Below are 26,623 nucleotides of genomic sequence, written 5' to 3'. Positions count from 1 at the left end.
ACTCAGGACCTCTGGAAGAGCAGCCAGTGCCCTTATCCACTGAGCCATCTCTCTAGCTAACTTACTTTTTATATAGTGATTTAACTTCATAAGTTGCCATCAGTACCTTGAGTTTCCTAAACCAATATTTTTGTTCTGTAAGTATATAATCCTGATTGTCACTATTTGCTTTTATGCAAAATCTGAAATTTTAGCCTTAAATAGTGTAGAAGCACAACATTTTTAATCATTAGGCACTATTTAGATGAGCTTTATGCTACCTTAAAATCAAATTTCATTTTTCAAAGTACATATTAAGTCAATGAAAGATTGGATGACCTTTAGGATGTTTCTCATTAGTTATGTTGTTGGCGTCTGGTTCTTTATGGGAGTGAGACCATGATAATTTCACCTTGAATTGCAGGATCCAGCCTTCCGTGGGAGTCAGGTCGTGGGTCACTGCATACACCTCTCGTCCGTCATGGCTGCCACAGATCATGACAGCGTCAGGGGAGTCGCAGAACCTTTCTACCGTGCAGTCATCATGGAAGAGCCAGTTCTCATTCACTTAAACAAGGACAGAAAGGGATGGCAGGCTTATCAAGGAGTCAAAGGAAACATTCACTTTAACCAAGTCCTAGAATTAAGTAGAATTTTCTTTTACATAGAATATATCACATAAAAGAAACGCTAGTAGAAATATCATTTTACATCCATGGATATTATAATAACCAACATATTCCTAGTGCATTTTTGAGGGGTTGGATGGAAAAGACAATATCTTACTATTACAGCTCAGGCTGGCTCCAAACTCAGGATTGATTCTCTTAAGTCAGTCTCTTGAGTGCTACAAATTATAACAATGTACTACCATGGCCAGCTCCACAATGGATTTTGAAATAAAATGTGTGTCCATCCATCCGCCTACCCATCTACCCATCCAGCCATCATCTGTCCACCAATCCATTGATCCATCCATTGATCCACTGATCTATCGATCCATCCACCCATCCATCTACCTACCTACCTACAGGGTTTATGTAGCCCAGGGTGGCCTCAAACTCATGGTGATCCTCCTGTCTCTGCCTCCTGAGTGTTGAGATTACAGGCAGAAACCACCATGTCCATCTGTCTATTGTTAACTACAGGTACAATGTTATCAAAGAATCATTAGAATTTCTCCCTCACACATAATAGAACTATTGCAAGTGACCCCTGTTTTCTCCTTTGCCACATCCCGGAAAACCACTCTAATTGGATGAAAAATAACTTTGGAGGCCCAGACAGCATTTGAGAAAAATTGAGCTTTGCATTGAGTAGTTTCTCATAAAGACTAAGTTTGAATCCTAAATTGTTAAGTTGTGCTCAGCCTAAAAAAAATTAAGGTGTAGTATAAAGAGATTACTTAAGCAATTCAGATTAAGATGGGCATGGTCCTGAACACTTGGAATCCCAGCACCTTGGAGGTGGGCACAGGTGGATCAGGAGATGAAGGCTAACCTCAGCTCCATGGCAAGTTTGAGCAGCTTGGGCTACTTAAGACGCTTCAACAACTCAAAACGACATCAGCGAGAAGGGAACTCTTATTATCTCCAAAATGCTAAGTTTGCTTCACTAACATTCTTTATTCTTGAATATTTAGATTTGAATATTTAAGTATTGTGGGAAAGTATTTTAAAAAGAATCATCAACTTTCCTAAACCAGATCAACAGTAATTCTTTGAGAAAATGTGCTGAGAAAAAATAAAACACAACAACAGCAACAAAACAAAAAACCAAAACAAATAAATAAAAACCTAAAGATGGGATTTGGAAGACTCTATAAGCAGCAGAATTATGAATTATTAATGCAGAATCCATCTTCTGTGTTGATCCTCCATCTTCTATTCAAACATAGATATAGACATACAGATATACATAGACACTCAGTTCCCTCACAGTTCCCTTTCCTTCTCTCCTCTCCTCTCCTCTCCTCTCCTCTCCTCTCCTCTCCTCTCCTCTCCTCTCCTCTCCTCTCCTCTCCTCTCCTCCCCTCCCCTCCCCTCCCCTCCCCTCCCCTCCCCTCCCCTCCCCTCCCCTCCCCTCCTCCCTCCTCTCTTATTTCTTCCTTTCTATCTTAGTCTATTTAGTGTTTCATGTTACTAACTGGGAATTCTCTATGTAGCCCAGACTGACTGGAGCTTGAGATTTTCCTGCCTCAGCTTTTTGGGTGTTTTGATTACAGGCTTATGTCATTATGCCTAGTGGGAAGAGGTGATTTTATATTATATTTGTTAGCCAGTAAAGTTAGAAATGAAAAAATACAAAACATAAATAATGGAAATTGTATCTAGTTGATGATAGACCTTGATCTTATCGGTCCAACTTTCTAAGCTTTCTATTCAGTCCCATATCTACAGTGGAGACAAATAGGCATAACCAGAGGCTTGGGGCAGGCATGTAAGCAGCAGAGGAAGATGACTCCAGAGATCCAAAGACACCAAGCAATTTTCTTGTAATTCAGATTTCACCTATAGTGAGTCTGAGTTTGGTCTGAGCACACGTGTCTACAGAAAAACATATTACTCAATTCATACGGCTCAATGGCACCGTTCTACTGTCTGCATCTTCATTCGTAGAGAACTAGAGTGACAGACACAGGACATAGACGCAGACAAAGCTGCAGAATCAGTGTGAACCAACATTCAGACTCCAGAGAGTCAGAGCCAGCTTCTCTGTGGGGCGCCTTTCATTTGATGCTGCAGAGCTGTTGTTCTGATAGAAGGTTCACCAGCAAACCCACTACCCTCCTCTGTGCTATCAGAAGCTGCTTCTGTGACCAGATGTTCTAGCTTCTAGAAATGTTTTTCTGCAACATGGGCAGGCACCAGGAATGCTTTTCTTCAATCATGAGTCAGGGACAAACTAAACAAGCATATATAGTAGGTACTTCAAATTGGCTTATATTGGTTTTTTAAATACAGAAGTAATGCCTAAATTATTCTGACTGCAAACTTACTTATGCAAATTATTACACAGGAAAAAACATGGCAAGGCTTTGAATCTGTCAATATGCAGAAGATTGCAAATTGATCCATATCTATTGCACTATACTGCACAAAACTCAAGTCCAAGTGGATCAAAGACCTCAACATAAATCCAGTTATAATGAACCTGATAGAAGAGAAAGGAGAAAACAGCCTTGAATGTATTGGCACAGGAGACTACTCCATAAAAATAGTACCAGTAGCACAGACACTAAAAGCAACAATGAAGAAATGGGGCTTCCTGAAAATGAAAAGCTTCTGTACGGCAAAGGACACGGTAAATGAGCCAAAATGTCAGCCTACAAAATAAGAAAAGTTCTTCACTAACCCAACATCTGACAGAGGGGTGACCTCCAAAATATATAAAGAACTCAAGAAACTAGCCATCAAAATACCAAATAATCCAATTAAAAAATCGGGTACAGATCTAAACAGAGACTTCTCAACAGAAGAATCTCAAATGGCCAAAAGACATTTAAGCAATTGCTCAACATCCTTAGTCATCAGGGAAATGCAAATCAAAATGACCCTGAGATACCATCTTACACTTGTTAGAATGGCTAAGATCAAAAACACTGATGACAGCCTATGTTGGAGAGGATGTAGAGTAAGGGGAACACTTCTCCACTGCTGGTGGAAGTGCAAACTTGTACAGCCACTTTAGAAAGCAGTATGGCAGTTTCTCAGAAAATTGGTTAATAATCTACCTCAAGACCCAGAATTACCACTCTTGGACAAATATCCAAAAGATGCTCAATCATGCCACAAGGACACTTGCTCAACTATGTTCATAGCAGCAGTATTTGTAGCAGCCATAACCTGGAAACAACTTAGATGCCCCTCAACTGAAGAATGGATAAAGAAAATGTGGTACATCTACATAATGGAGTACTACTTAGCCGTAAAGAACAATGACATCATGAAACTTGCAGCTAAATGGATGGAACTAGAAAAAAAATCATCCTGAGTGAGGTAACCCAGACCCAGAAAGACAAACACGGTACGTACTCACTCATGAGTGGATACTAAGTGTAAAGCAAAGGATCTCCAGGCCACGGTTCACAACTCCAGAAAAGCTATGTACGTAACAAGGAGGACCCTAAGAGGGATGCATGGATTGCTCTGGGAAGGGGAAGTAGAAGGGATCTCCTGGGTAAATTGGGGGGTGGTTAGAGGGGACAGGATGGGGTGATTGAAAACAGGAAGGAATGGGATGGTCGAATTGGGGGAGGGAAGGAGAGGGAGAGCAATGAAAGAGGCATCTTGATAGTGGGGGCCATTATGGGGTTAAGGAGAAACTTGGTGCTGGAGAAATTCCAAGGAGTCCACAAGGATGACCCCAGCTAAGACTACTAGCAATACTGGAGAGTGTACCTGAGCTGGCCTTTCCCTGCAATCAAATTGAGGACCACCCCAACTATCATCAGAGAGCCTTCATCCAGTAACTGATGGAACCAGATGCAGAGATCCGCAGCCGAACACCAGGCTGAGTTCCAGGTTGAAGCGTGGGAAGGAAGGGTTATGTGAGCAAAGGGGTTCAAGATCATGAGTGGGAAACCCACAGAGAAGTTGACCAGAACTAGTGGAAGCCTGTGGACTCTAGACCGGCAGCTGGGGAACCTGCACGGGACTGAACCAGGCCCTCTGCATGCGGGTGGCAGTTGCGTAGCTTGGTCTGTTTATGGGACCCCTGGTAGGGGGACCAGGATCTATCCCTAGTGCATGAGCAGGAATTTTGGAGCTCATTTCCTATGGTAGGGGTGGGGACTTGGTCCTGCCTCAACTTAATGAGCTAGGCCTTATTGACTCCCCATGGGAGGCCTTACCCTTTCTGTTGAGTGGATGGGGGGTAGGCTAGAGGGTAGGGGTGGTCACAGGAGGAGGAGTGATGTGGGATCCCCTCTGTATGCTGTGAATATGTTTCATCACCACTGGCTAATAAAGAAGCCACAGACTTCATATCAGATACCACCTTACGCTTATGGCTTAATATGAGATACCGCTTTAAGCTTATGACGGTAGTACTATAAAACGACAAACACTCAGATGAGAATTGTGTGCGGTCCTCATTATTTGGCAGTCACAGTGAATAATCCCCGCTGAGGATGAAGGATGAGAAGCAAGTCCTACAGCACGTGGAACCCGAGGCATGATCTGAATCACGAAATGCCACCACAAGTGGGCCCTCTTAGAAAATACAACAGATGTGAATAAAGGAACCAGAAGGATGAGGCAGGAGGATCACTGTTAAGTCTGAAGTCAGTGTGAGGTTCATGGTGAGTTCTAGGACAGCCTGAACTCTAGCTCAGGAGGGCCCGGACCCAAACACTACCACCACTGACTACAATAGGCCAGGAAATGTTTTTGTTCATCCAAAGTAAAAAATAAGAAACATAGAAATGAAAGTATGCCCCCCCCAAATTTTCTATCCACAAACTACTATTTATGAAAGTAAAGATGAGAGACAATGTTTAACGGGAAGATTGACAGGGGCGAAAGAATAATGTTCTTGACTCTGTACCTCATCTGAACACCCAAAAAGGACCCAAATTCACTGTGATCACCTGGCTCCCTGCCGTGATGTACACATCATGATCACCCCCTCCTGCCCTGACACACACACTGTGATCACCCCCTCCTGCCCTGACACATACACCATGATCACCCCCTCCTGCCCTGACACACACACCGTGATCACCCCACTCCTGCCCTGACACACACACCGTGATCACCCCACTCCCCGCCCTGACACACACACTGTGATCACCTCCTCCTGCCCTGACACACACACTGTGATCACCCCCTCCTGCCCTGACACACACACTGTGATCACCCCACTCCCCGCCCTGACACACACACTGTGATCACCCCCTCCTGCCCTGACACACACACTGTGATCACCCCCTCCTGCCCTGACACACACACTGTGATCACCCCCTCCTGCCCTGACACACACACCGTGATCACTCCACTCCCCCCACCCTGACACACACATTACACTTCAATGCACTTCCGTCCAGCATCAGTGAACAAATCACCTGAAGTCTTGTCCTCCATGAACATGTCGAAAGCAATTCTTCCCACGGGGCCAGCATCTGCGGGGGAGCGCTCATGCTGGGGCACGGGGGCGCTGCTAAACGTGTCCAGCATGACTGTCCTCTGGTCAGCAGAGCCCGAGATGAGGACGTTGTCAATGGCCCAGTCATTCTGGTCTAGGCCGTCATGTCGCGGCTGCCACCAGCGGAAGCGAGTAGCAATCTCTTTAGCATCGGGAGGGAGGAGGATGTTCACGAACCTGATGGAAAATGACGAGGGTGAGAAAAATGTACAGGTTAAATATTTCATACGAGGAGACCTGAAATAGCAATGAGCTGTTGTGTGTCCCAAGGCAGTGAAGTGAAGACATTACCTAAAACTGTGTGTGTGTGTGTGTGTGTGTGTGTATGTGTGTGTATGTGTATGTGTGTGTGTATGTGTGTGTGTATGTGTATGGATGTGTGTGTGTGTACGTGTATGTGTGTGTGTGTGTGTGTGTATGGTGTGTGTATGTGTATGGATGTGTGTGTATGTACGTGTATGGGTGTGTATGTGTGTGTATGTGTGTGTATGGGTGTGTGTATGTGTATGGATGTGTGTGTGTGTACGTGTATGTGTGTGTGTGTATGGGTGTGTGTATGTGTATGGATGTGTGTGTATGTACGTGTATGGGTGTGTGTGCGTGTATGTGCGTGTATGTGCGTGTATGGGTGTGTGTATGTGTATGGATGTGTGTATGGACGTGTATGGGTGTGTGTATATGAGTGTGTGCATGTATATGTGAGTGTATGTGTGTGTATGTGTGTATGTATGTGTGTGTATGTATGTGTGTGTGTATGGGTGTGTGCATGTATATGTAAGTGTATGGGTGTGTGTGTGTGTATATACAGCTGCATGTGCAAAGATGTATGTTGGCAGATAGAGGGCAGAGGTCGATGTCGAGGGTCTTCTCCAATTGCTCTCCATTTTTCCAGACAGTGTCTCTCACTGCTGCCCTTGGTGCTCCCAGAATGACTGGCTGGATAGAGAACTCCAGGAATCCTGTTTACCTCCCTTATTGGGATTACAGGCGGGTACTGCCTGACCTGGCTTTTAAACCATGGATACCAGGGATTCAGTTCAGTTTCTCATGTGCCTGCACAGCCCGCGACACAAACTAAAAATAGTTTTATTAACTATTTGAGAATGTCATACAATGCATTTTGGTCATAATCCCAACTCCTCCCAGATACACCCCCACCTCCCTCTCCTTTTTTAAATATAACCTGTCGATTCCTGGGTGTGGACCCTGATTAACTGGCTTCGTTTTACAAGTTGTTAAACTAGAGAAACAGAATGTAAACAATACGCAAATCCAACAGCTATCTGAGTTGCTCGTAGACCTTAGACATTCTTCATTCCTTGCGAGGTAACCGTAAGTCTACAGTCAAGATTGACTTTATTTTTCCTGTCACATAAGTGTTATTTTCGCTCTCTTTCTTCCTTGGCTTTGTTTTTACTTGAATCTGCTAAATACCAGCAAAAGGCTTGCAATATGGATACCAGTTGTGATAGAGGGTGCTTGAGCCTCAACCTGAAGGTAATCAGGCCGAAGTTGCCTGTGGTATGGATAATGCTTTGCGAATGTGCTTCAGTGAATGCAGGGAAAGAAATACTGAAGGAGAGAGGGGCAAACACATTCAGCATGTCTTCTGACTCAGTCACCAAGGACAGATAGCTTAATGCTCCAATACAAACCTCCTCATGGAGAAATGGGACTTACATTTACAATTTAAAATACCCATTGAAAGTCAGCAATAGAACCACAGATTTGGTTTATATCCAGAGCTCACAGGGCTTGAAGGAAACAATTTCTTCAGTTTTCAACCTGTGCAGAGATCACGGCCTTTTTAAAACCCGTTTATCCACCTGTCTTTCAGCCTCTTAGCACTAAAATTCCTGTAAATTAATCTCAGATGGATCCTAAAACTGTAATAATAGTTGCTTGAATCTTTGACTTTCTCGTTAAAGAGGTTTAACTCATTTCCTTTTGTTAACATGGCATTTTCTTGTTGATTTTTTTCTTTTTTGGTGTTGCGGGCCATGCCAGACAAGCACTGTACCCTGAGCTACCTGCTTGGCCTTCCTGCTGCTCTTTTGTGCCTTCTAGGTGACAAGGGTCCAGCATAGCAGGTAGCATTCTGGACTGGGACCAACTAGGATGCGTGTGAGGGCTTCTAACCCTTCAATCTGTACATTCTTTGGACCGTGGAACACTGGTGAGTGCCCTAGGGCAGGAAAATGTGAACCCTTCATCCTCAGTTATGTAGTTACTGGGTGCTTGGAGACCTGCAGCTTTGAGGCAGGCCTCTCCAAATTTTATTTCCTCGTATCGCGACGCTTTAAAGTCCCTCTTCCCACCTCTTCTTTTCAGTCATGACTTCAATGTGTGGTGTGCATGCATGTGTGGGTATGTGGGTATTCCTGTCCACGCAGGCATGTGTGGGTATGTGGGTATTCCTGTCCACGCAGGCATGTGTGGGTATGTGGGTATTCCTGTCCACGCAGGCATGTGTGGGTATGTGGGTATTTCTGTCCACGCAGGCATGTGTGGAGGCCCGAGGACGCTGGTAAGTGTCCCCTTCTCTCCCTCTGCCTCACTCCCTTGAGACAGGAATACTTCAACAGTTTACCCTTCTTTTTCTATTATTTGAGAATTTCACATGATGTATTTTGATCATATTCGTTCCCCTCCCTTAGCTCTTTCCAGATCCTTCCCCACCCCCCTCTCGCCCCAACTCCACTTCCTGGTCTCTGCCCCTACTAAGAGTCCATGCAGAGTTTTTGGCTGACCAATGCTGTGCGTGACCTAAAGTGTGTTCAATATACCAAGTGTCAATCACTGATGAAAACTGCTGCTCCCTCTCCCATAAGTCATCAAATGCCAATAGCTCCGTGGGTACGAGGCAGATTTTGTGCCCACCTCCCCTGCTCCAGACTGGGAAGCTGTCTGGTTTAAGCCTGAGAAGGTCTTTGCATGCTGAACTCTGAGAGTTCAGCTCTGCATTGGCCCTGCTCTGTTTGGAAAGCGCTGTTTCCCTAACCTCACAAACCGGCTCTGGGTCTTACAGTTCCTCCCCATCATCTCAACCAGTTTCTGAGCCTGGAGGGCAACGGTGGAACTCCTGATTCAACGTTTTCCTTTTATTTCATGTCCTCTATTGTTTTCCTTCTGCTGTTGAGATGGGGTCTCACAATGTTTCCCAGCCTGGCCGTCTGATCCTTCCCCCTCAGCCAACAGAGTAACCGAGGCTCCATAAAGGCATCATCGTATGTGGCCCCTCTCTGGCTTTTCTACTTGGCTACACTGACGGCTTTTTGTCTTTTTAGAATATTTGGTCCATATTTGATGGCTGTTTAGGGTCTTTTAAGAAGAATGTAAGAGGGTCTACGCATCCTGAGGATACTGCCATTTTCCTGTTTCCTTGTTTACCCTGGGCAGACACTTGCTAAACAAATGTTTGTTTCTCCAATGTTTTGAAATTAGCATACACCCAGCCTCCACGATTTTAAAATTAGCATACACCCAGGCTCCATGTTTTTGAAATTAGCATACACCCAGCTTCCAAGTTTTTGAAATTATCATACACCCAGCCTCCATGTTTTCGAAATTATCATACACTCAGGGTCCATGTTTTTGAAATTAGCAAACACCCAGCCTCCATGTTTTTTTCACTATTTACTGTTGGCATTCTGATATAGTAATTAACCTTACTCTGGGATATGAAAGCTAATTGCTTTTAAAATAAAAACTCTGATTAGCTATTATATACCCCAGGAAGCTCTTCCTGCGTGTCTCTGAGGTGTCCTTTATTGATAAGTAAGTTGGAGGTCCCCTCAGTCCCTGACAGCCGGTTACTGGGAGCCTTCCCAAGCTTGACAGCCTAGGTACTGCAGTTCAGATACAAACCCAGGTTTGCTGTACTGATCATAGAAAATCTCCATCAGCAAGTTCCAGGTGATGCCCCCGTTGACAGAGTACTCCAGGAGGACCCCTTGGTTACGGTTGCTCGGTGTGATGAGGCATCCGTACATGAAGTAGAACTGGATAAACTCAGCGTTGGTGAGATTCAGATCCACAGTGACCAGCAATCTGCTACAGCCCTAAAAATGAGGAACAGACCGGGGAAAAGCAGCAATCAGGAATTTTGGCTGCAGATCGCAGACTACAGATTTTCTCTGGTTTTGTCATTCTGTGTTCTTATCTCTCGTACAGTAGCTTCGAGCATGTGGCCCAGCTCATGTCTGTTGAACTTTCAGATTTCAGTATTGAGACTTACTTAATCAAGTGTCATATATTCTAAGGAGGTTTTCTAGTCATATATTTTTATATTGTAATATATAATATACATATATCTCCATAGCAAACGTTGGGATTAAAGTAACTATCCAAAGTTTTTATTAATTTATTTCCAATTATTAGTTAGCATTTGCTAAGAAGCACCAGTTACTAAGGAAGTAACATTTTGACATAACTAGTTTTTAAAATTTCATTTACATGTGTGTAAGAATGTCTGTGTGAATATATGTGTTGAATTCCCTGGAACCATTACTGACCACTGGGACCACCATGTGGTGCTGGGAATCGAACCCAGGTCCTCTGAAGAGCAGTCAGTGCTCTTAACTGCTAAGCCATCTCTCCAGCCACCTTAGGTAAATATTTTTAATAGGGAAATTTTAAAATGACCACAACTGAAAAAATTATATTATTTAATTTAATAATGAGATAGTTACAATGTCCTTTTAAATGGTTTAAAAATTATTTATTTAAATGTGTGTGGATGTCTGTGGTTGTTTTGTGTGAGTGTATGTGCACATGGATGCACGGGGTTACATGCTCACATGTGTTCACGTGCATGTAGCGGTCAGAGGATGATGTCGGTTACCTCCCTCCATCACTCTCCACCTTATTTTTAGAACAGGGTTTCTCACTGAACCTGGGGTTGGATTGGCTAACTGATTGGCTAGACTTGCTGGCCAATGAGCTCTGAGGAGCTGGCTGTTCTCTCCTCCCACCTCACCCCTCTCCCAACCCTCCACACGTGGGTTACCTAGGCTACCAAGCTTGATTTTTATATGGATGTTGGGGATCCAAGTCTTTATACAAAGCAAGCATTTACTGACTGAAGCATCTCTCCCCAGCCCCAAATGTCATTTATTTAAATATTCATAGCTGATTTAAAGTCATCGATATTATCAATTATCAATATATTAATCTTGATAGGTAGGTATTTGTCAGCTGAGCATATGTGGAATTCCTGGCCATTCTCACTTCTACTGAGGAACAAGAGTATTTCGAATATTCATACTTAATGTTGCCAATTATGAAAAATCAATATGATTTATAAACTTTTGTTTCCCCTGGGTAAAATACTGGATATAAATTAATACTTCATTGGCACCAATATGAACTCAGTGATAGAGTACAGTTTAAAAAAAAGAAGGAGTTGAGTATGAATTGGTTATTTTTTAAAAAAACTTAATTTGCCTATCTAATCATGATACTAAAGAAATGATACATTTACAAAGTTAAAATTTGGCAGCAAAATAGAATGATTGTAATTTTTTCAAAGGAAAACTTTCCAATATTGCTTCTGACGCTCACAAAGTAATACACTATAAATATGAATGTTCAGTAATTACCAGTAAGCTACTCTCTCTGGGGTGATTTACAAACAATTAGGTGTTGCTTGTCCATTCAAGGAGCAGGGAAGCTCATTCCCTGGGCTGCTGACTCTTCAGTCTCAATTATGGCTCCATTCACACGGAGCCCATCCCCAACACACACTGCTTAGGTGTCCTTTTCTCAGCATGGAAATCTATCAAAGTCCTTTAAAGATGTGTTCTTAAATATTCCCTGTGCTCATGCCAGCTGAATTTTTGATAACCTCAGTGCAAGCTTTTGGTAGGGGAATTCTGGAAACGCTCAGCGCTGTTGAGAGTTCAGATGACGACCAGGCATTAAAGGCAAAGGCGCCTCAGGGACTCAGTTTAGAGGGCAGAAAACGGAGCAAGCGCCAGCCCAACTCTTACCCCACTGAAGTGCAGAGCCAGTCCTGAAGCCACGGCTCCACACACGGTACTCAGTTTCCCGCCATTCACAGTCAGCCAGTTCTGGTTGGAGGGCGCACGATTGAAGTTGTCTTTGAGCTGGGTTGGAAGGGAGGTCATAGGCTCATCACAGTATAGGCCTCCCCACTGCTCATCACAGCTGGGTGTGGAAAGAGAAAAAGGCACAGTCAATGGCAAACAAAGCAACTTTTTCCTAGACCAGGTTGATTCAATGTGGCTGTTCTTCACAGGGTCACAGAGCCAAAGACCACCTGCAGACCAGGTTGATTCAATGTGGCTGTTCTTCACAGAGTCACAGAGCCAAAGATCACCTGCTTTCCTGAACAATGCCCCAGGATTAGAGGCAGGCTTTGAATTAACCGCTTCCAGGCTTTCCTAACTAGTGACTAGGGGTTGCAGGTGGAAGAAAGAATCAGCTTTAAACAACATACTAGCGTCTTATCTCACAGGAAACAGCCTCAGATAGCCTATAAACTGCAGCTGCCAAACTAAAGTGCTGGGTGATAATAATATATGAAATTGGTCCTTTAAGCAGAAGCTTCCAGCCATTGAAGCACCAACTGGCTGTGTGCTAAGTAGTTGAAGATGCTTTGGATAACCAAAGCCATCCCCGAACAGAGTTCTCAGCTATCTGTTTAGGACAGGACCGGGAGGCTGTCCAGGGCTCTTCCGAGTCATCCTGGATATGGGTTCCAGTCATTAAACAAGGGCCAGATTTCCCATGTTTATGGAGATCAGTGGAGAAGAGCGTATGAATTCTCTATTAGCTTCTCTACACTAACCAATCGAACAGCACAGTCTTAGAAAACAAAACAAAAAGGCTGTAGTGCACGTGTGTGTGTGTGTGTGTGTGTGTGTGTGTGTGTGTGTGGCCGGTGCTTGCACACACATCCATCGAGATGCTTTAAAAGTAGATTCTTCCAAAGATGCTAACATCTACAAGAATGATATAGCAGGCTGCCTCTCAAATATGCCTAATAACTGACCAGACATGTCTATACTTTATTATGCAAACAATGTAAGAATTATCAATGCATGTCCTTACTTCTATCTGGACTTAGTATTACTTTTTGGGGGGAAAAGATAATGAACTCCTAAAGTTATCTATCATCTTTTTCAAGGCTCAAATGTATCATAGAAACAGAAGAAAAATGAATATAGTCCATTATAATTCAGCTTTCTTTTGGCCATGTAGCTGTTTGTTGTTCAGGTGCGAATCACTAAGTAAGAATGCAGTTGTAAAAGCCATTAATTCCACCATTAGTTCAATATTATATTTCAGAAAAGTTCAAAAGCTAAGGTCACTCGGGAGTGATGGAAAACCCAGCATTCTGAGACCTTCTGGATGGAATTACGAATAAGGCTGTTTAGACAAGAAAGATTCCAACTTACACACAGCTTCCCTGGATGCATCTCCCGTGGCCACTGCACATGTCTAGACAACCATCCCCAATATAGACGTTATCGATGGCCCACGTCTGCTGCTTGTCGAAAGGTGCTGGTTGGTGCCAGCGGAAGCGAGTGGCCTGAGACCTTGGAGGAGGAAGAGATTTACAATGAAGGAGAACACAGTGGGGAAACAGATTCTGGGAAGCCCGAAGCATTATGGGAAGCCCGAAGTGGGTAACACAGAAGGACACGCTCCCATTCCTATTTTTAAAAGAACATTTGCTACTATGGTAGCCTAAGCAAACCTCTAGTTAACAAAACTAAGCCAAACAAAAAGACTCAGCACGCATTTTTTGCCCCAGGGATCTTTCTGGGTAGTGTAAAAGAAGACTACGTCAGAAGCAAAATCTAATCCTAAAGCCGGGAGCCTCAAGGGACTGGTAAGGGTCTGAGCTTGTGTGGCAGCCTTTGTACCAACACCAGGGCTGTTGAGTTATGGAACTGGGAGGAAGATGCCTGCCCTTGAGCAACTAACCCTCCTGCCTTTAACTTCAGAACAGCATGTGGGCTGGGTTTCCTGTTCTCCCCCTGCGCTCTAGGGCAGTGGACACGTGCATCCACCCCACTCAGCATCCCTGAGGGATTATCCTGATAGAAGGAAGCCTTAGGGGATGGGATAAACTTAAACCAGAGAGATCAATGAAATCCAGGTAACTGTCTACGGAGAAGAGACGGGGTGATAAATAAGGCCAGGCTTATTTTACGTCGGTTAAAAAGTGAAGTAAATAAAAGTAACCTAAACGTTCTCCATTCCAGAAGCAGAAATGGACCTCCTCCTTCATGGTTTGGAGAGCATCTTGTTCAGCGACACAAACATGCGTTCCAAGGCACTAGATGGCAGTAAAATCTAAACAATACCCGGGGCTCGGGCAAACGTTAAAGACTTGTGGAGGAAATAATTTGTGTTTATTGAGCCATGTGTATTTAACACTAAAGGACTTAATATTTTGATTGGAGAATGTCTTAGAAAGGGAAAAAAAGATAAAATAATAGCCAGAGTCTTATATTTTCTAAGGGAAAATACTTATATGAAGTTTAGTAATTAATTAAAAAAGAACAACAGATTAGAACTAAGATTCTCATTCTGGGAGACAGCTCGGTTCAATTTATATCCTGAGAATCTCATTTCTGCAGACCTGGCTCTCCAGCTCCCACTCTGCCCAGCAGAAGTATCTCGACTCAGATCTTTCTGATCACTTTTTGTTGCACTGAAATTAAGCCCAAAACTGATGTGGGATTCCCCTCTGTATGCTACGAATATGTTTTATGACCATTAGCTAATAAAGAAGCTGCTTTGGGCCAATGGCATGGTAGAACATAGCCCGGCAGGAAATGTAAACAGAGATACATAGAGAGAGTAGGTGAAGTTAGAGAGATGCCATGTAGCTGCCAAAGCAGAAGGAAACATGAAACCTGAGGAACCTTACCAGTAGGCCACAAATTGAGAGAAATGAATTAATTTAAGATGTAAGAGCTAACTAGGAATATGCTAGAGTCATTGGTCGAACAGTGTTTTAATTAATAAAGTTTCTGTGTGACTATTTCAGGTCTAGGTGGCCGGGAAATGAATGAGCAGTCTCTGACTACAAAATGGCATCCAACACGGAGCATGAATTCACATAAGACCTAAAAAAACAAAAGAGGGCTTCTAGACCCACAAAAACAGCAGCCAAGCATAGTTTCTTGGTAGCTGCATTTCTTTTATAAGATAGGTTCTGTTTATTAGAAGCAAGTAGAGGCACAATTCCTTTAAGAGAAGGCTTCCTGACTCAGCAGTAGCAGCAAAAACTGCCCGACTCCTTTAAGAAGGCTTCCTGGTTTGTGCTAGTTGCGGGAACAACTCTGGCTCTTTCAGGAGGCTGAGCACTTGAATGGGGTTTGTGAGCAACATGCTGCAAGTGACTTGGTGGCAGCATGAGCTAATTGCTTACCAGAGTTGAGGTGGTGAGCACAGCTCCCACCTGGCAGTCCCAGAGCTGGTGGTAAAGGTACCTCCACCTTATTAAAAGGCTAAGAGAGACAGAGTCAGCATCCAGTGCTGCTGAGACCAAGCTGCTTTCCAATTTAAAAACACTCCTGGTCAAAAATGATTACAGATGCACCATAAATACAGATTCAGACAGAAATAAACATCTAAACAGGTCACAGCATGTTTAAAAAATACATGTAACCTTGAGAGAGGAAAAAAAGAGTATAGATAGTTATGAAAATTAGTTTAAAAAAAGCAAAGTCTTTAAAGAGACAGAGTATAGACAGTCATAGATTAAAGGAGCAAAAAAATTAAGCCACATAAAGATGGAAAATACACAGAGAGTCTGGATTATGTATAGTATTATGTTTTCTTTGACTGTGAATGAGCTAAGTACAGAGAGACATTTCATTGTACAGGCTTCTAAGCTAAACCAACATATATGTTTTAAAGGTATTTTGTCTTCAAAATTTGGGTCTAAGATTATGTTGATTTGGAAAAGAGGTTCTGCTTTTGTTTCCATAGAGAATAAAAAGCTATGGATTCCTTACTGGCTAATATGGTTTGATCAAACAAGACCCCCCCCCCCCCCCCCGAAGCAATGACCCAGATGGTCCAACATTCATGACAGCTTCAGGATTGTTGACTGAGATGGACCTACCACACAGGGTATTCCATAAAAGACCTGATTAACAACACCCCCAATCATCAGGAATAGTTTAGAGAACAATGTCCAAAGTCCCTAAATGATTATTTATAAATCTTTGTTTACATTTAAAGGGGGGTTATGACATAGAAATGAATACTTTGCATTGGTATGAATCTTGACCTATTGATACAAATTTAAGGTCAATTTTGTTATATATATTTCTGCTCTTGTTTAAGGTATTGTGTTTGTGCAGCTCATTTAAAAATGTAATGTATAATTAAGAATAAAGATTAATAGATAGTCATTTATAATAGTCAAACTTGTCATGTTAGATTTTCTAGATGTACAAAAATATATTTCAGATGGATAAGTATTCTTAAAAATGTTCAAAGACTAACAAAATACGGCATTTAAAATGTTGTAAGGACTTAGGACTTTTCATGACAATGAGACACATCTGTTCCTGACAGCACCAATCTACTTCAAGAGGATGATGGGCATTAAAGAGGCTCCTTATGGAGTTGGTAGCCATTTGGGCAAGAAACTGCTCTTGCCTGGACTGCTTGGTAGTATGCTGTATAAACTGGATATACAAACAAACCCACAAAAAATGACTACTAAACTTGCCTAAAGGTGAGACAGTCCTTCAGGGTGCCTGCTTTATAAAAGAATCTGCCAGAGATTCTTTAGGAAAGTGACTGACAAACTGCCAAAAGAGGCAAAATAGTCTTTCAAATTTCCTCTTTCATAAAAACGTCTGCCAGATACTATGGGCTTATAGGTTGAAGATGGAAGTCCCAATGTTACAAAAGAACTTTGGTGACTGTCCAGGCAGTGAATTGCCTCTGTCAATTCTACAGTTTTGGAAGTTGCTTACAATGCACTTCCTGTTAACTTAGGTAATATTATATCCTTCTGGGGTCTTTGATGGATTTAAAGAATAGATAGCTATAATTACAGTTTTTATTAACTATGACAAAAGATAAAGTAGATATAAATATTGTAACTGTAATTCTTGCTTGATACCTTTTGCTATATGTAATTTTACTATGTTAAAGTTAAAACCTTCCTTTTTATTTAGATAAAAAAGGGAAGGTGATGTGGGATTCCCTTCTGGATGCTGTGAATGTGTTTTACTACCATTGGTTAATAAAGAATCTGCTTTGGGCCGATGGCAGGGAAGAACAGGGCAAGGTGGGAATTTCAAGCAGAGATAGATAGACCCAGGGGGTTGGGTCTGAGCGCAGGTCTCTCCTCTTTTCCCTTTTGGCTTCCAGCATCACTCATTTGAGTTTCTTTAGCACCTCAAACTCATTCCCACCTCCTTGCACTTGTGTTTTCCCGAGTGCGTTCTCTCTCTGCGTGGTGTACCCCTATGTGTCTCCAGGGTTTCCCAGGAAGTGTTAGTCTTCACAGAGACATTGTCTTCAGGACTCTTGTAAAGCTGGCATGTCTCATTCAGACCCACCACAGCCTGTTCCTTCCCTGGCACTCAGTACAATTTAGCACCATCGGGGATGCATGTGAGTATGTTTCAGGGAGACACAGTTCCTTCCTGGACCATTATGTTGTCAGGTTGCTCTTGTGGGCAGATCTCTTTCTGCTCATTACTGAGTGGTGCTCTCCAAGGACAGGGAGTTGATATTCAGGGGCCACTGTTTTCGCAGGGAGCAATGTTGTACTGGTGCCCACCCTCACCAGTGTTGGGCAACTCAGTCGCTCTGCTCTTTTGGATGACTGAATCCACTACTATTTCTACTTCTATACAGCAACATCTTGTGACACAGGGGAACTATGTTTCCATAGCTCATAACCATGCACTCGGATCTGCAGCCAACATACACAGATTTATTCCCTCTTTTGCTTCTGGCTACAAGTTTTCTTAAAGGTAGGGTTGCTGTCTGTCTTCAGTCCTTACAGATAATAATAAGTAATAAACTTTCCCCGTGCTCTTAATATCAGATACATGTTTCACTAAAGCCTCTGTCACCTTACATTTTAAAGCAGTTTCTTTCGTTAGATTACCCTCTCCATTTATCATCCCGTTGTCTGTGACACTCACAAATGGGATTTCATAAACACCTGCTGAAAGAATATTAAGTCGGCGGCAATAAAGATTCCTGGGGAAAGCAAATAAGAGACACCTTTCCGGGAGGTTGGGGAGGAACTGGGGTAGCTAGCTTTGACGGCTGTCAGAGGAGAAGAGCTGACTAGCAGGGAGCAGCTTTCCGACCACTGGTTTTGTTCAGTCACAGCCTGGACAGAATGACTGAGTAGGGGACTTAAACCAGATGAATTTCTGGAGGTGACAGCCCTTGCGCAGACTTCTAACCCCACCCCTTTTTAGTCTGTGCCATTCTTTGGAGTCCCACAGAAAAGGGATCAGTAGGGACCCTGTGAAGATTGTACTAAGCCTGGAGTTGGTCAATGGGTCCAAAGATAACGGGGTGCTCTATTGTATTCTGGCACCAGTGAGTTCTACGTTCATGGCGAGGAAGTAAACGTCTAGACACAACAAGGAGGTCAAGTTTGAAACGTGATGGTTTTAGATTCTTAGGACTAGCGATATCAAATAATCACATACTCCCAGGCAGTGGTGTGTGCTCATCCATTATTATATTACAGGAAGAAGCAGCACTTTCATTAAAGGAAAGGAGTACAGTAAGTTCAGAGTGAGAACACTGGTGTCGGATTCAACCTCTAAGCCTTTCCAATAGATCAAGAATTCCCAGGCCTGCCTGGCCTCCCTGTCAGAGGGACCAAATCACTTAGGTCTATGTGCTGACACTTTCCCATCTGTAAAGCTCAGAAAATGCAGCTTCCTGACTCACAGGGGTGTTGTGAAAATTAATTAGTTCATGTTTACCAAGACCTACGAGTGTTTTGGCACATCCCTTGGCAGGTGTCGTTGCTTATCCTGAAGGTCCCTTATAATGACGGCTGCTACCAGCTGCTGCTTCTTGGAGTTGGAGGAAAAATGGCCCCAGAGCCAGTTTCTTATTTCACATAACCTCGAAATCTCTCCTTTTGATTATTTTCTGAATTTATACCACTCCCTCCCCATCAACACATGGAAAGTGCTTCAAAATGTAGGTGAGTAACTACCCACTGCTGAAGAGCTAATATGTTAGTGCAGACAACACCGTTTCCAGACGCGGTCATTCCGTGGGCCTCCTCCATGATGTGGCCACACCTCTTAACAGACTTCAGTGAACATTTCATACTCTGAGCTTCTGTAGGATGACTCCACTCACCCAGAGAGACTTCCGTTATCACCCTGATGAGAAGAACGCCTTTGAAAAAAGCCATGGCTGTCATTTCCGGTCTCTGATCCCTCAGTGATGTTACCCTTTGCTCTCAAAGAGACGCACCAGGAACCACGCTAGCTCTGTCTCTCTCTCCTCTGATGGAGAAGGTAAGGAGTTGCACCAGGAACCCTGCTAGCTCTCTCTCTCTCTCTCTCACCTCTGATGGAGATGGTGAGGTGCAGGGACTTCACGCTCACACAATTTACTAATGAAGCACTGCGAGGAGGCCCAGATCACTTGACTTATAATAAGTGTGATTATATAGCATTTATCCAGCCTCCAGGGATATTTTGAATTTCTATGAAGTAAATCTTTTGAAACTTTATCACAACGCATACAAAAACCAGTCAGCCATAGGAGAATTTGCACGAGTCAACTCCACCAGGCTTTTCTTTTCCCTTGAGAGGAAACAAGTAGTGACGTTTGTTGTGTCCAGCTAGAGTGAAGTTTGCTGTGTCCAGCTAGGTTCAGCCACTGGTTGTGCGACCTGGGGAAAGCAAACGACCTCGCTCTGGCCAGCCATGTCTACAAAAGGAGGAAGAGAACTGGAGGCTAAAGGAGGCTCAGGAGGTAGTTCAACCAATTAGTTTATGATTGGCAAACTTTGTGAGATAAGGAAATCTGAGTAACAAATGTTGAAGAAGTTCTAAACAAGACTTTGCCCTCTCTAGCTGTGATAACTGCATCATAGCGTCTAAAATGCTCTTCTCGTCCAGTAATGTGCACGGCACTATCTGCAGTGGAAATGCTACGATGTCTGGAATTTGCTTCACAATAGCGTGGGGTTAGGAGTACGTGGGGGTACTCAATGTTGATAATGCATTCAAACTAGCTAGTGAGTACCTGGGAGTCTGGTACACCAGTCTCTTAACTTTGTATGCTTGCCTTTTAAATAAATAAAAATGTAAGCCAATAAAATCCCTTTAAAAGCCTAAGATATTTTAAATTTCAGAATTAGAAATAAAAAGGAATGACTATCATCTTTCAACAAAATAACTTTTAAAAATCAATTGTGTTTAAAAAAATCACAGACAGCAATAAGAAAAACTATAATATTCTGAATAAACCTACTGAGAGCTTCAATACATCACAGTAGTCATCAAATACAGGAGATTTTCGACAGTTTACAACATTTCTTGTCTATGGAGGATGGTTTATATTTAGCTGTAAAAGCACTCTTAACAGTTCGCCTATATGTATAAGACCAGTCAAATATCAAATTCTCTGATGAAATCTTGGAATACGTGGGCACCCCATACGGCTCAGAGGCAGCCGTGTCTCTATTATAGAAAAGATGAACACAGGTTTTACCAATCTCACACGAATGCCAACATAACAACTTTTTTAGTACGGAGGACTCAGTGGTTTATACAAAATCCCTACGTTTTGTGGATGCCAAATGCCAATAAACTGTTGGTAGAAGCATAGCAGTGATGTTCAAACTGTCAGATGACGTAGGAGAAGATGGCATGCAAGACGGGTACAGTATTTCTCTTTCTCTGCTTAGTTTTAACATTTGAATATGTGGTTCCATTATATGAATGGCTTGCAAAAGAAACCTCTCAAAACATACTGTTGTCCTGGAAAAACAACAGAAGAAACGGAGTATCCAGGCAGCCGCAGGGAATCTCTTTAACAAAACGAACTCAAGACTCTCTTGGATATCTGAAGAACACGGTACATGTTAAACCTAGTGGACATCTGAAGGACACGGTACATGTTAAACCTAGTGGACATCTGAAGGACACGGTACATGTTAAACCTAGTGGACATCTGAAGGACACGGTACATGTTAAACCTAGTGGACATCTGAAGAACGGTACATGTTAAACCTAGTGGACATCTGAAGAACACGGTACATGTTCAATACAATCTCCAAGTGTTCAACACCTGTGGCATTTCTAGCCTGTCCCTCAGCATAGCCTTAAGTTACAGTTCGCAGGAAGCATTTTCAGGTCCTCCAACAGGTTACAGCCTCTGCCAGGAGGGAGAGAGGTTCAGACAGTATCATCCTGCCGCTCTGGGCTCGCTTCTGTCAGGGCTACACAAACGGTTCTCATTCATTTTGATTTTATGGACGGTTTTCCAGGAAGCTCTGACTTTACCACTGCACATGGCAAAGAATAAAGGTAAAAAAACGACACCAAATTCTCGGGTTTTAACCCCGCAATGCCTGGAGCAGAGTCTGATACAGCTTGTGTCCCCTCTCGGTATCCCCGATCAGGAAGAGGCACTGCCTGTCTCTCGGGGAGCAGGAGGACCTTCAACACTGCCCCTTTCTCACTCTACGATGTCCTCTTCGTCATCAGCTCACCCAGCATGCAATCTGAGTTTCTCGATATGTCCACTGAGAACATATTAACCACCCTCCCAATCCCAATCTGCCCCACCCTCTCTTTCTGAGACTCTCACCTTCCCGAATTGATTCTCCAGTTACAATAATAAGCTTTTCTAACTCCAGACCTCACCAAGCCCCTTACTCCTGCACACTCTAACGGATGTGTATGCATTGCTTTAAGAAAGCCCCATATTTAGTGCATCCGGTTCTTTATGGTTTGATACCATTTCACATCTCATTTTCTTCCCTTCTCTCCGTCTGAACTCAGACACACCAACTTCCTGCCACTACGGGGCATTCTCCTTGCCTGGAACATTTTCGACCTTTCTCCTTCCCCAGTTCACCTTCAGATCTTACTTAAGTTAATCCTTTCTTAAGAAACTATCCTCTGCCTTCCTGATCAAGCACCACCTTCCGGTACTCCATCCCATCACAACGGATCCTATAGTTAGAGTTTGGATGATCTCTGGTGAAGGCCCCTGTCTTTTACTGAACTGAAAGTTCAACCCAGTATGGACTAAAGACTAGTAAACAATTCAGTACTTAAAAGCATTTTTTTTAAAAAAAAGATTATGTCTGAATGGATAAACAATTGCTCCTGGAGACCTGGCTATTTCAGCAGAGTGAAATGTTTGACGGCAATTTGTGGGCGACCGTCTTCCATTTACACCCATTACCAGCAATACCCGGATCCTCCTTAAAGCCATATCATAAGACAGTAGCTAGGTTTCAGCTGTCTGGTGGTCACAGTTAGGGCTGAGCCCTACTTAGCATGCACCTTGTTTACAGCAAACAGCTACAAACTCAGGTCTTGCAGATTGCATAGACGCTTCAGCACATTCCCAGACTTTTAGGGAGTCAGTTAGTTTAACTTGTCTGTCTGTATGTCTGTCTGCTTGCTTACCTACCGAGCTACCAACCTATCTGCACTGGGGATCAAACCAAGGGCCTCATGCATGATAAACACAGGTGTTCCACCACTGAAGTTCGTTAACTAAAAACAAGGAAAAGCCTTGAAAGCCACAGGGCAGAGTGTGGAAGCAGGAGAGACGGGCAGCATGTGTCTGAGCCAGTCATCTGAGACTTTTCATGAGCTCTCTTGGCATATGGCAAACCATGCACAGAGCTGGGTCCAGCCTGGGCTTCCCCTATGCCCATTCCTCTCCGAATTTCTCAGCGGGGTGGGCTGTAAGGCGGAGTCACCTTTAAGACCCTCGTATGACAATGAGCCCTGAGGGTGATATAGGAAACAAACTGTGTCTTTTCACTATGGTAACAGGGGAAAATGGATGCTCATCAGATTTTCCACGTATCATTTGAAAGGGTCAAAATTCTTGCGAGTGCGAGCAAGAGACAATTAAAAGACAGATTAAAATATGAGGAATAATTACCTTTCTTTGGTAGACATCTCAAGGGTATAATGAGCAGCCGGAGTAAATCTTAGAATGTCGCTTATTTGCCAAATGCTGCCAAGTAGCTGGGTAATAATTCATAGAATTCATAAAGACTTAAAAGACAGCTGCCTTAATGGAGGTTTTTTTCCCCGTAACTTATTAAGATCGCCTTAATAATTCATGTACAGCAATACCTTTAACGAGCAACAAAATCTCACGTATCTCATTTAAACTCATTTAAACTTGGCAGCTCTGCCTCACAGTTAATATTGTCCCCTGCCTCCGAGCCAGCAATTGTAAAGCAGCCGTAGGCTCTGAGAGGCAGAAGCCACTCCGTTTATGATAATCCCAGGAAGAGTTACGCCCCAGATGAATGCTTGCATTGTAAGGTCCTTTGCTAGGGGGATTTACTCATTCTTCATGTGCAGGGAGGTGACGGGAGAATAATGAGCCCAAACTGTAACTCTTGTTCCACACTGAGTTCGTTCTCCTCCTTCTCCGCTAACGGCAGCAGCCGGCCAGGTTTCTGCGGAGCAAACAGGGGTGCTAACCGCAACCTTAACACTTTCCTAAGGCTCCACACTCGCTGTTGGTGGCAAAGGAATTGTAGAGCGCGGTTCCCCTGGGGAGAATTGACCCTCCACGTTCCAACGCACACATGATTCAGGTTTGTCACCAGCAGCACTTTTTTCTTCTTTCTTTTTTCAAAAATATTTATTTATTTATTTATTTATTTATTTATTTATTTATTTATTTATTATGTACACAATATTCTGACTACATGCATGCCTGCAGGCCAGAAGAGGGCACCAGACCTCATTACAGATGGTTGTGAGCCACCATGTGGTTGCTGGGAATTGAACTCAGGACCTTTGGAAGAGCAGGCAATGCTCTTAACGGCTGAGCCATCTCTCCAGCCCCAGGCACATTTTTCAAACCAAGTTATTTGCCGTCGGTGAAGTGGATGAAGCCCTTACGGTTGCTTTCCACAGGAGCTCCAGGTGATAAATTCCAAAGTAATATTCAAAATAAGGTTTGGAAAGCAGAGGCTAATGTTAGGACACATTTATTTGCTATCTTCATTTATATGAAAACCACTAACCACTGTATGGACAGTGGTTTAAGTGGCAGAAAAATAGATTGCATTTAAATCTATTTTGCATCCAGTGGTCTTAAATGGCTGCTTCTTGGCATCTCTAAATCATGTAGGAGAAGCTGTGATGTTGCAACTAGTGTTTTCTTGTATAAGCCAGTCTTAAAAAATTATTAGCACTAAAAGTCAGGAAAAGCCTGGATTTTAGGAAAAAAGAACTTCCCCATAAAAACTGACTTCCACTTTTCTTATTGAGTTAGCCTTAATATATATTCAGATAAGTAGCAAATTCTCATGCATCTCATTTAAACTTGGTCTGGCTAAAACCTGACGTACATCGGGGTGATACAGGCAGAAGTAGCAATACCTGGTGTAAGGAGGCAGGGGCAGGGTGATTCTGGTCCACTTGTTGAAAGTGTCTGACACCAGGATCCGCTGCAGGTGGTAGCGGCTGCACTCGACGTTAGTGGGCAGGCAGTCCCTCAGCAACGGGTGCCACGATAGCCCCAGATCCACCGAGTATTCAAGTTCAATAGCTGAAACGGGAAGTAGTGTTCTTAAAGCCAACACATGCCTGCGGAGCCGGGGACCACAGTAGCTTACTGTGTGTGTGTGTGTGTATGTGTGTGTATGTGTGTGTGTGTATGTGTGTGTGTATGTGTGTGTATGTATGTGTGTGTGTATGTATATGTATATGTATATATGGCACAAATGTAATGAAATAGTATTACTTATTCCCTATATTTGTGTTTCTGACTTTGAAATGTTTGCCAGTTTGGTTTATCTCTCTGTTTATTTTTGCTTTTTTGTTTGTTTTATTTTTTGTCTTTTAGAGACAGGGTCGCTCTCTCACACAGTCCTGGAACTCACTGTGTAGATCAGGCTGGCCTCACAGAGATCTGAGTGCTAGGATTAAAGATGTGGACCACAAGGCCTGGCCATTAGTGCTAATTTTTAATAATGTTGAACTACAACTCCTTTTAAGGAGATATAAACAAGTGAAATAGAACAACTTTCCCCAAATCACGCATTATAATGAGAACCTGTTAGAAAAATCACACGTTATTGGTTCCTATGCTGCTATGCGTATATGAGCAGCCGATGTATTACATACTCTACACGGTGAACTCTAGTCCTGTACACTCAACGCCCTGTCTGATAACCCTTCTCAACAAGTCCCCTTCAATCTCATGTCCTTTTAGTCACTGCTATATTTAATGATCTCTTTTAAATATGCAAAAGAATTGAGCAGTCTTCAAAAATTTTAGACAGAATTATTTTTATTTGTGTGTGTGTGTGTGTGTGTCTGGGTGGCTGCCCGTAGAGACCAAAAGAGGCTCCTCTTTTGAGGTACAGACAGTTGTGAGGCATCCAGCGCGGGTGTTGGGAACCAAACCTCACTCCTCTTTAAGAATAGCAAGTTCTCTTAGCACCAAGTCATCTCTCTAACCCCAGTCTTTTAGATTTTGACCACCCCACAAACATTCTGGCCAGTTACGTCCATTTTGCTCTCATTATAAACAACACTTCTTAGAAACGACACCATCTCTTTCCTTATATATTTATATTTCACTCTTTTACACAAAGGGACAACACTGGGGAGCCAAGGATGCATAGAGAGCCACCTGAAAGTCATGGAGTTTGTGTAAACGCAGCAGTGAGACTGGGGTCTGCAGAAAGATAGTTCTCTCCTTCCCCGTTCTTTCTCTGAAACAGTCAGCTTTTCCCGTCTTTGCTGCTCTGCTGGCTACGAGTGCGTTGTGAGCTGCCTCAGTTCCCACTTTCCTGCTTGATCTAAGGTAACAACTTTCAATCTTAGCTGCACACTCAAACTCCTTGGGTACCTTTCAATCTTAGCTGCACACTGAACCTCCTTGGGTACCTTGAGAAACTCTTGGTGCATGCATTTCATGGTCAGTCTCTTCCCCAAACTTTCTGGACCCTGGGCCTGGGGTCAGCAGCTCTGAAGAGCCCCAGGGGATTCTGTGTGGCCAACATGAGGCCGTATGCTCCTTTAAGCTTTCTAGATACGGACAATGCCCAGCCTTCGTTGTATGTGTCCTTATGGTCTCAGACATCACTGATCACTCTCTGATTCTTTCAGTTGAGATCATTATTCCAGGCATCCCCTCTTCACGCTGACTCTTTCGTTTACTAGGGGAGCTTTGTACATTCCTTCCAGACATCTCTCTGGCCTCCTATTCCATACATACACACTCAGGCTGCAACAACACCTACACGTTTTATGTCTCCAAACTGATTTGACTCATT

At 43.2% G+C, this 26,623-nt stretch overlaps 1 protein-coding gene across 2 annotated transcripts in view; it reads right to left on the bottom strand.

Annotated features, from left to right (window-relative positions):
• Reln (reelin) overlaps positions 1-26,623 on the bottom strand; it is a 433,437-nt gene that overhangs the window by 32,464 nt on the left and 374,350 nt on the right. For both annotated transcript variants that reach the window (XM_087902405.1, XM_087902404.1), the window contains exons 46-51: positions 24,720-24,888; positions 13,545-13,685; positions 12,114-12,291; positions 9,991-10,184; positions 6,044-6,300; positions 392-546 (exon numbers count right to left, since the gene is read on the bottom strand). In XM_087902405.1, the coding sequence (XP_087758531.1) occupies positions 392-546; positions 6,044-6,300; positions 9,991-10,184; positions 12,114-12,291; positions 13,545-13,685; positions 24,720-24,888 (1,094 nt within the window). The remainder of the gene's footprint in view (positions 1-391; positions 547-6,043; positions 6,301-9,990; positions 10,185-12,113; positions 12,292-13,544; positions 13,686-24,719; positions 24,889-26,623) is intronic.

Source organism: Myodes glareolus, chromosome 27 (genome assembly GCF_982192425.1).
Source record: "Myodes glareolus chromosome 27, mMyoGla1.1, whole genome shotgun sequence".
In the NCBI taxonomy this organism is placed as follows: Eukaryota; Metazoa; Chordata; class Mammalia; order Rodentia; family Cricetidae; genus Myodes; species Myodes glareolus.
This window is presented reverse-complemented; position numbering and strand designations above follow the sequence as displayed.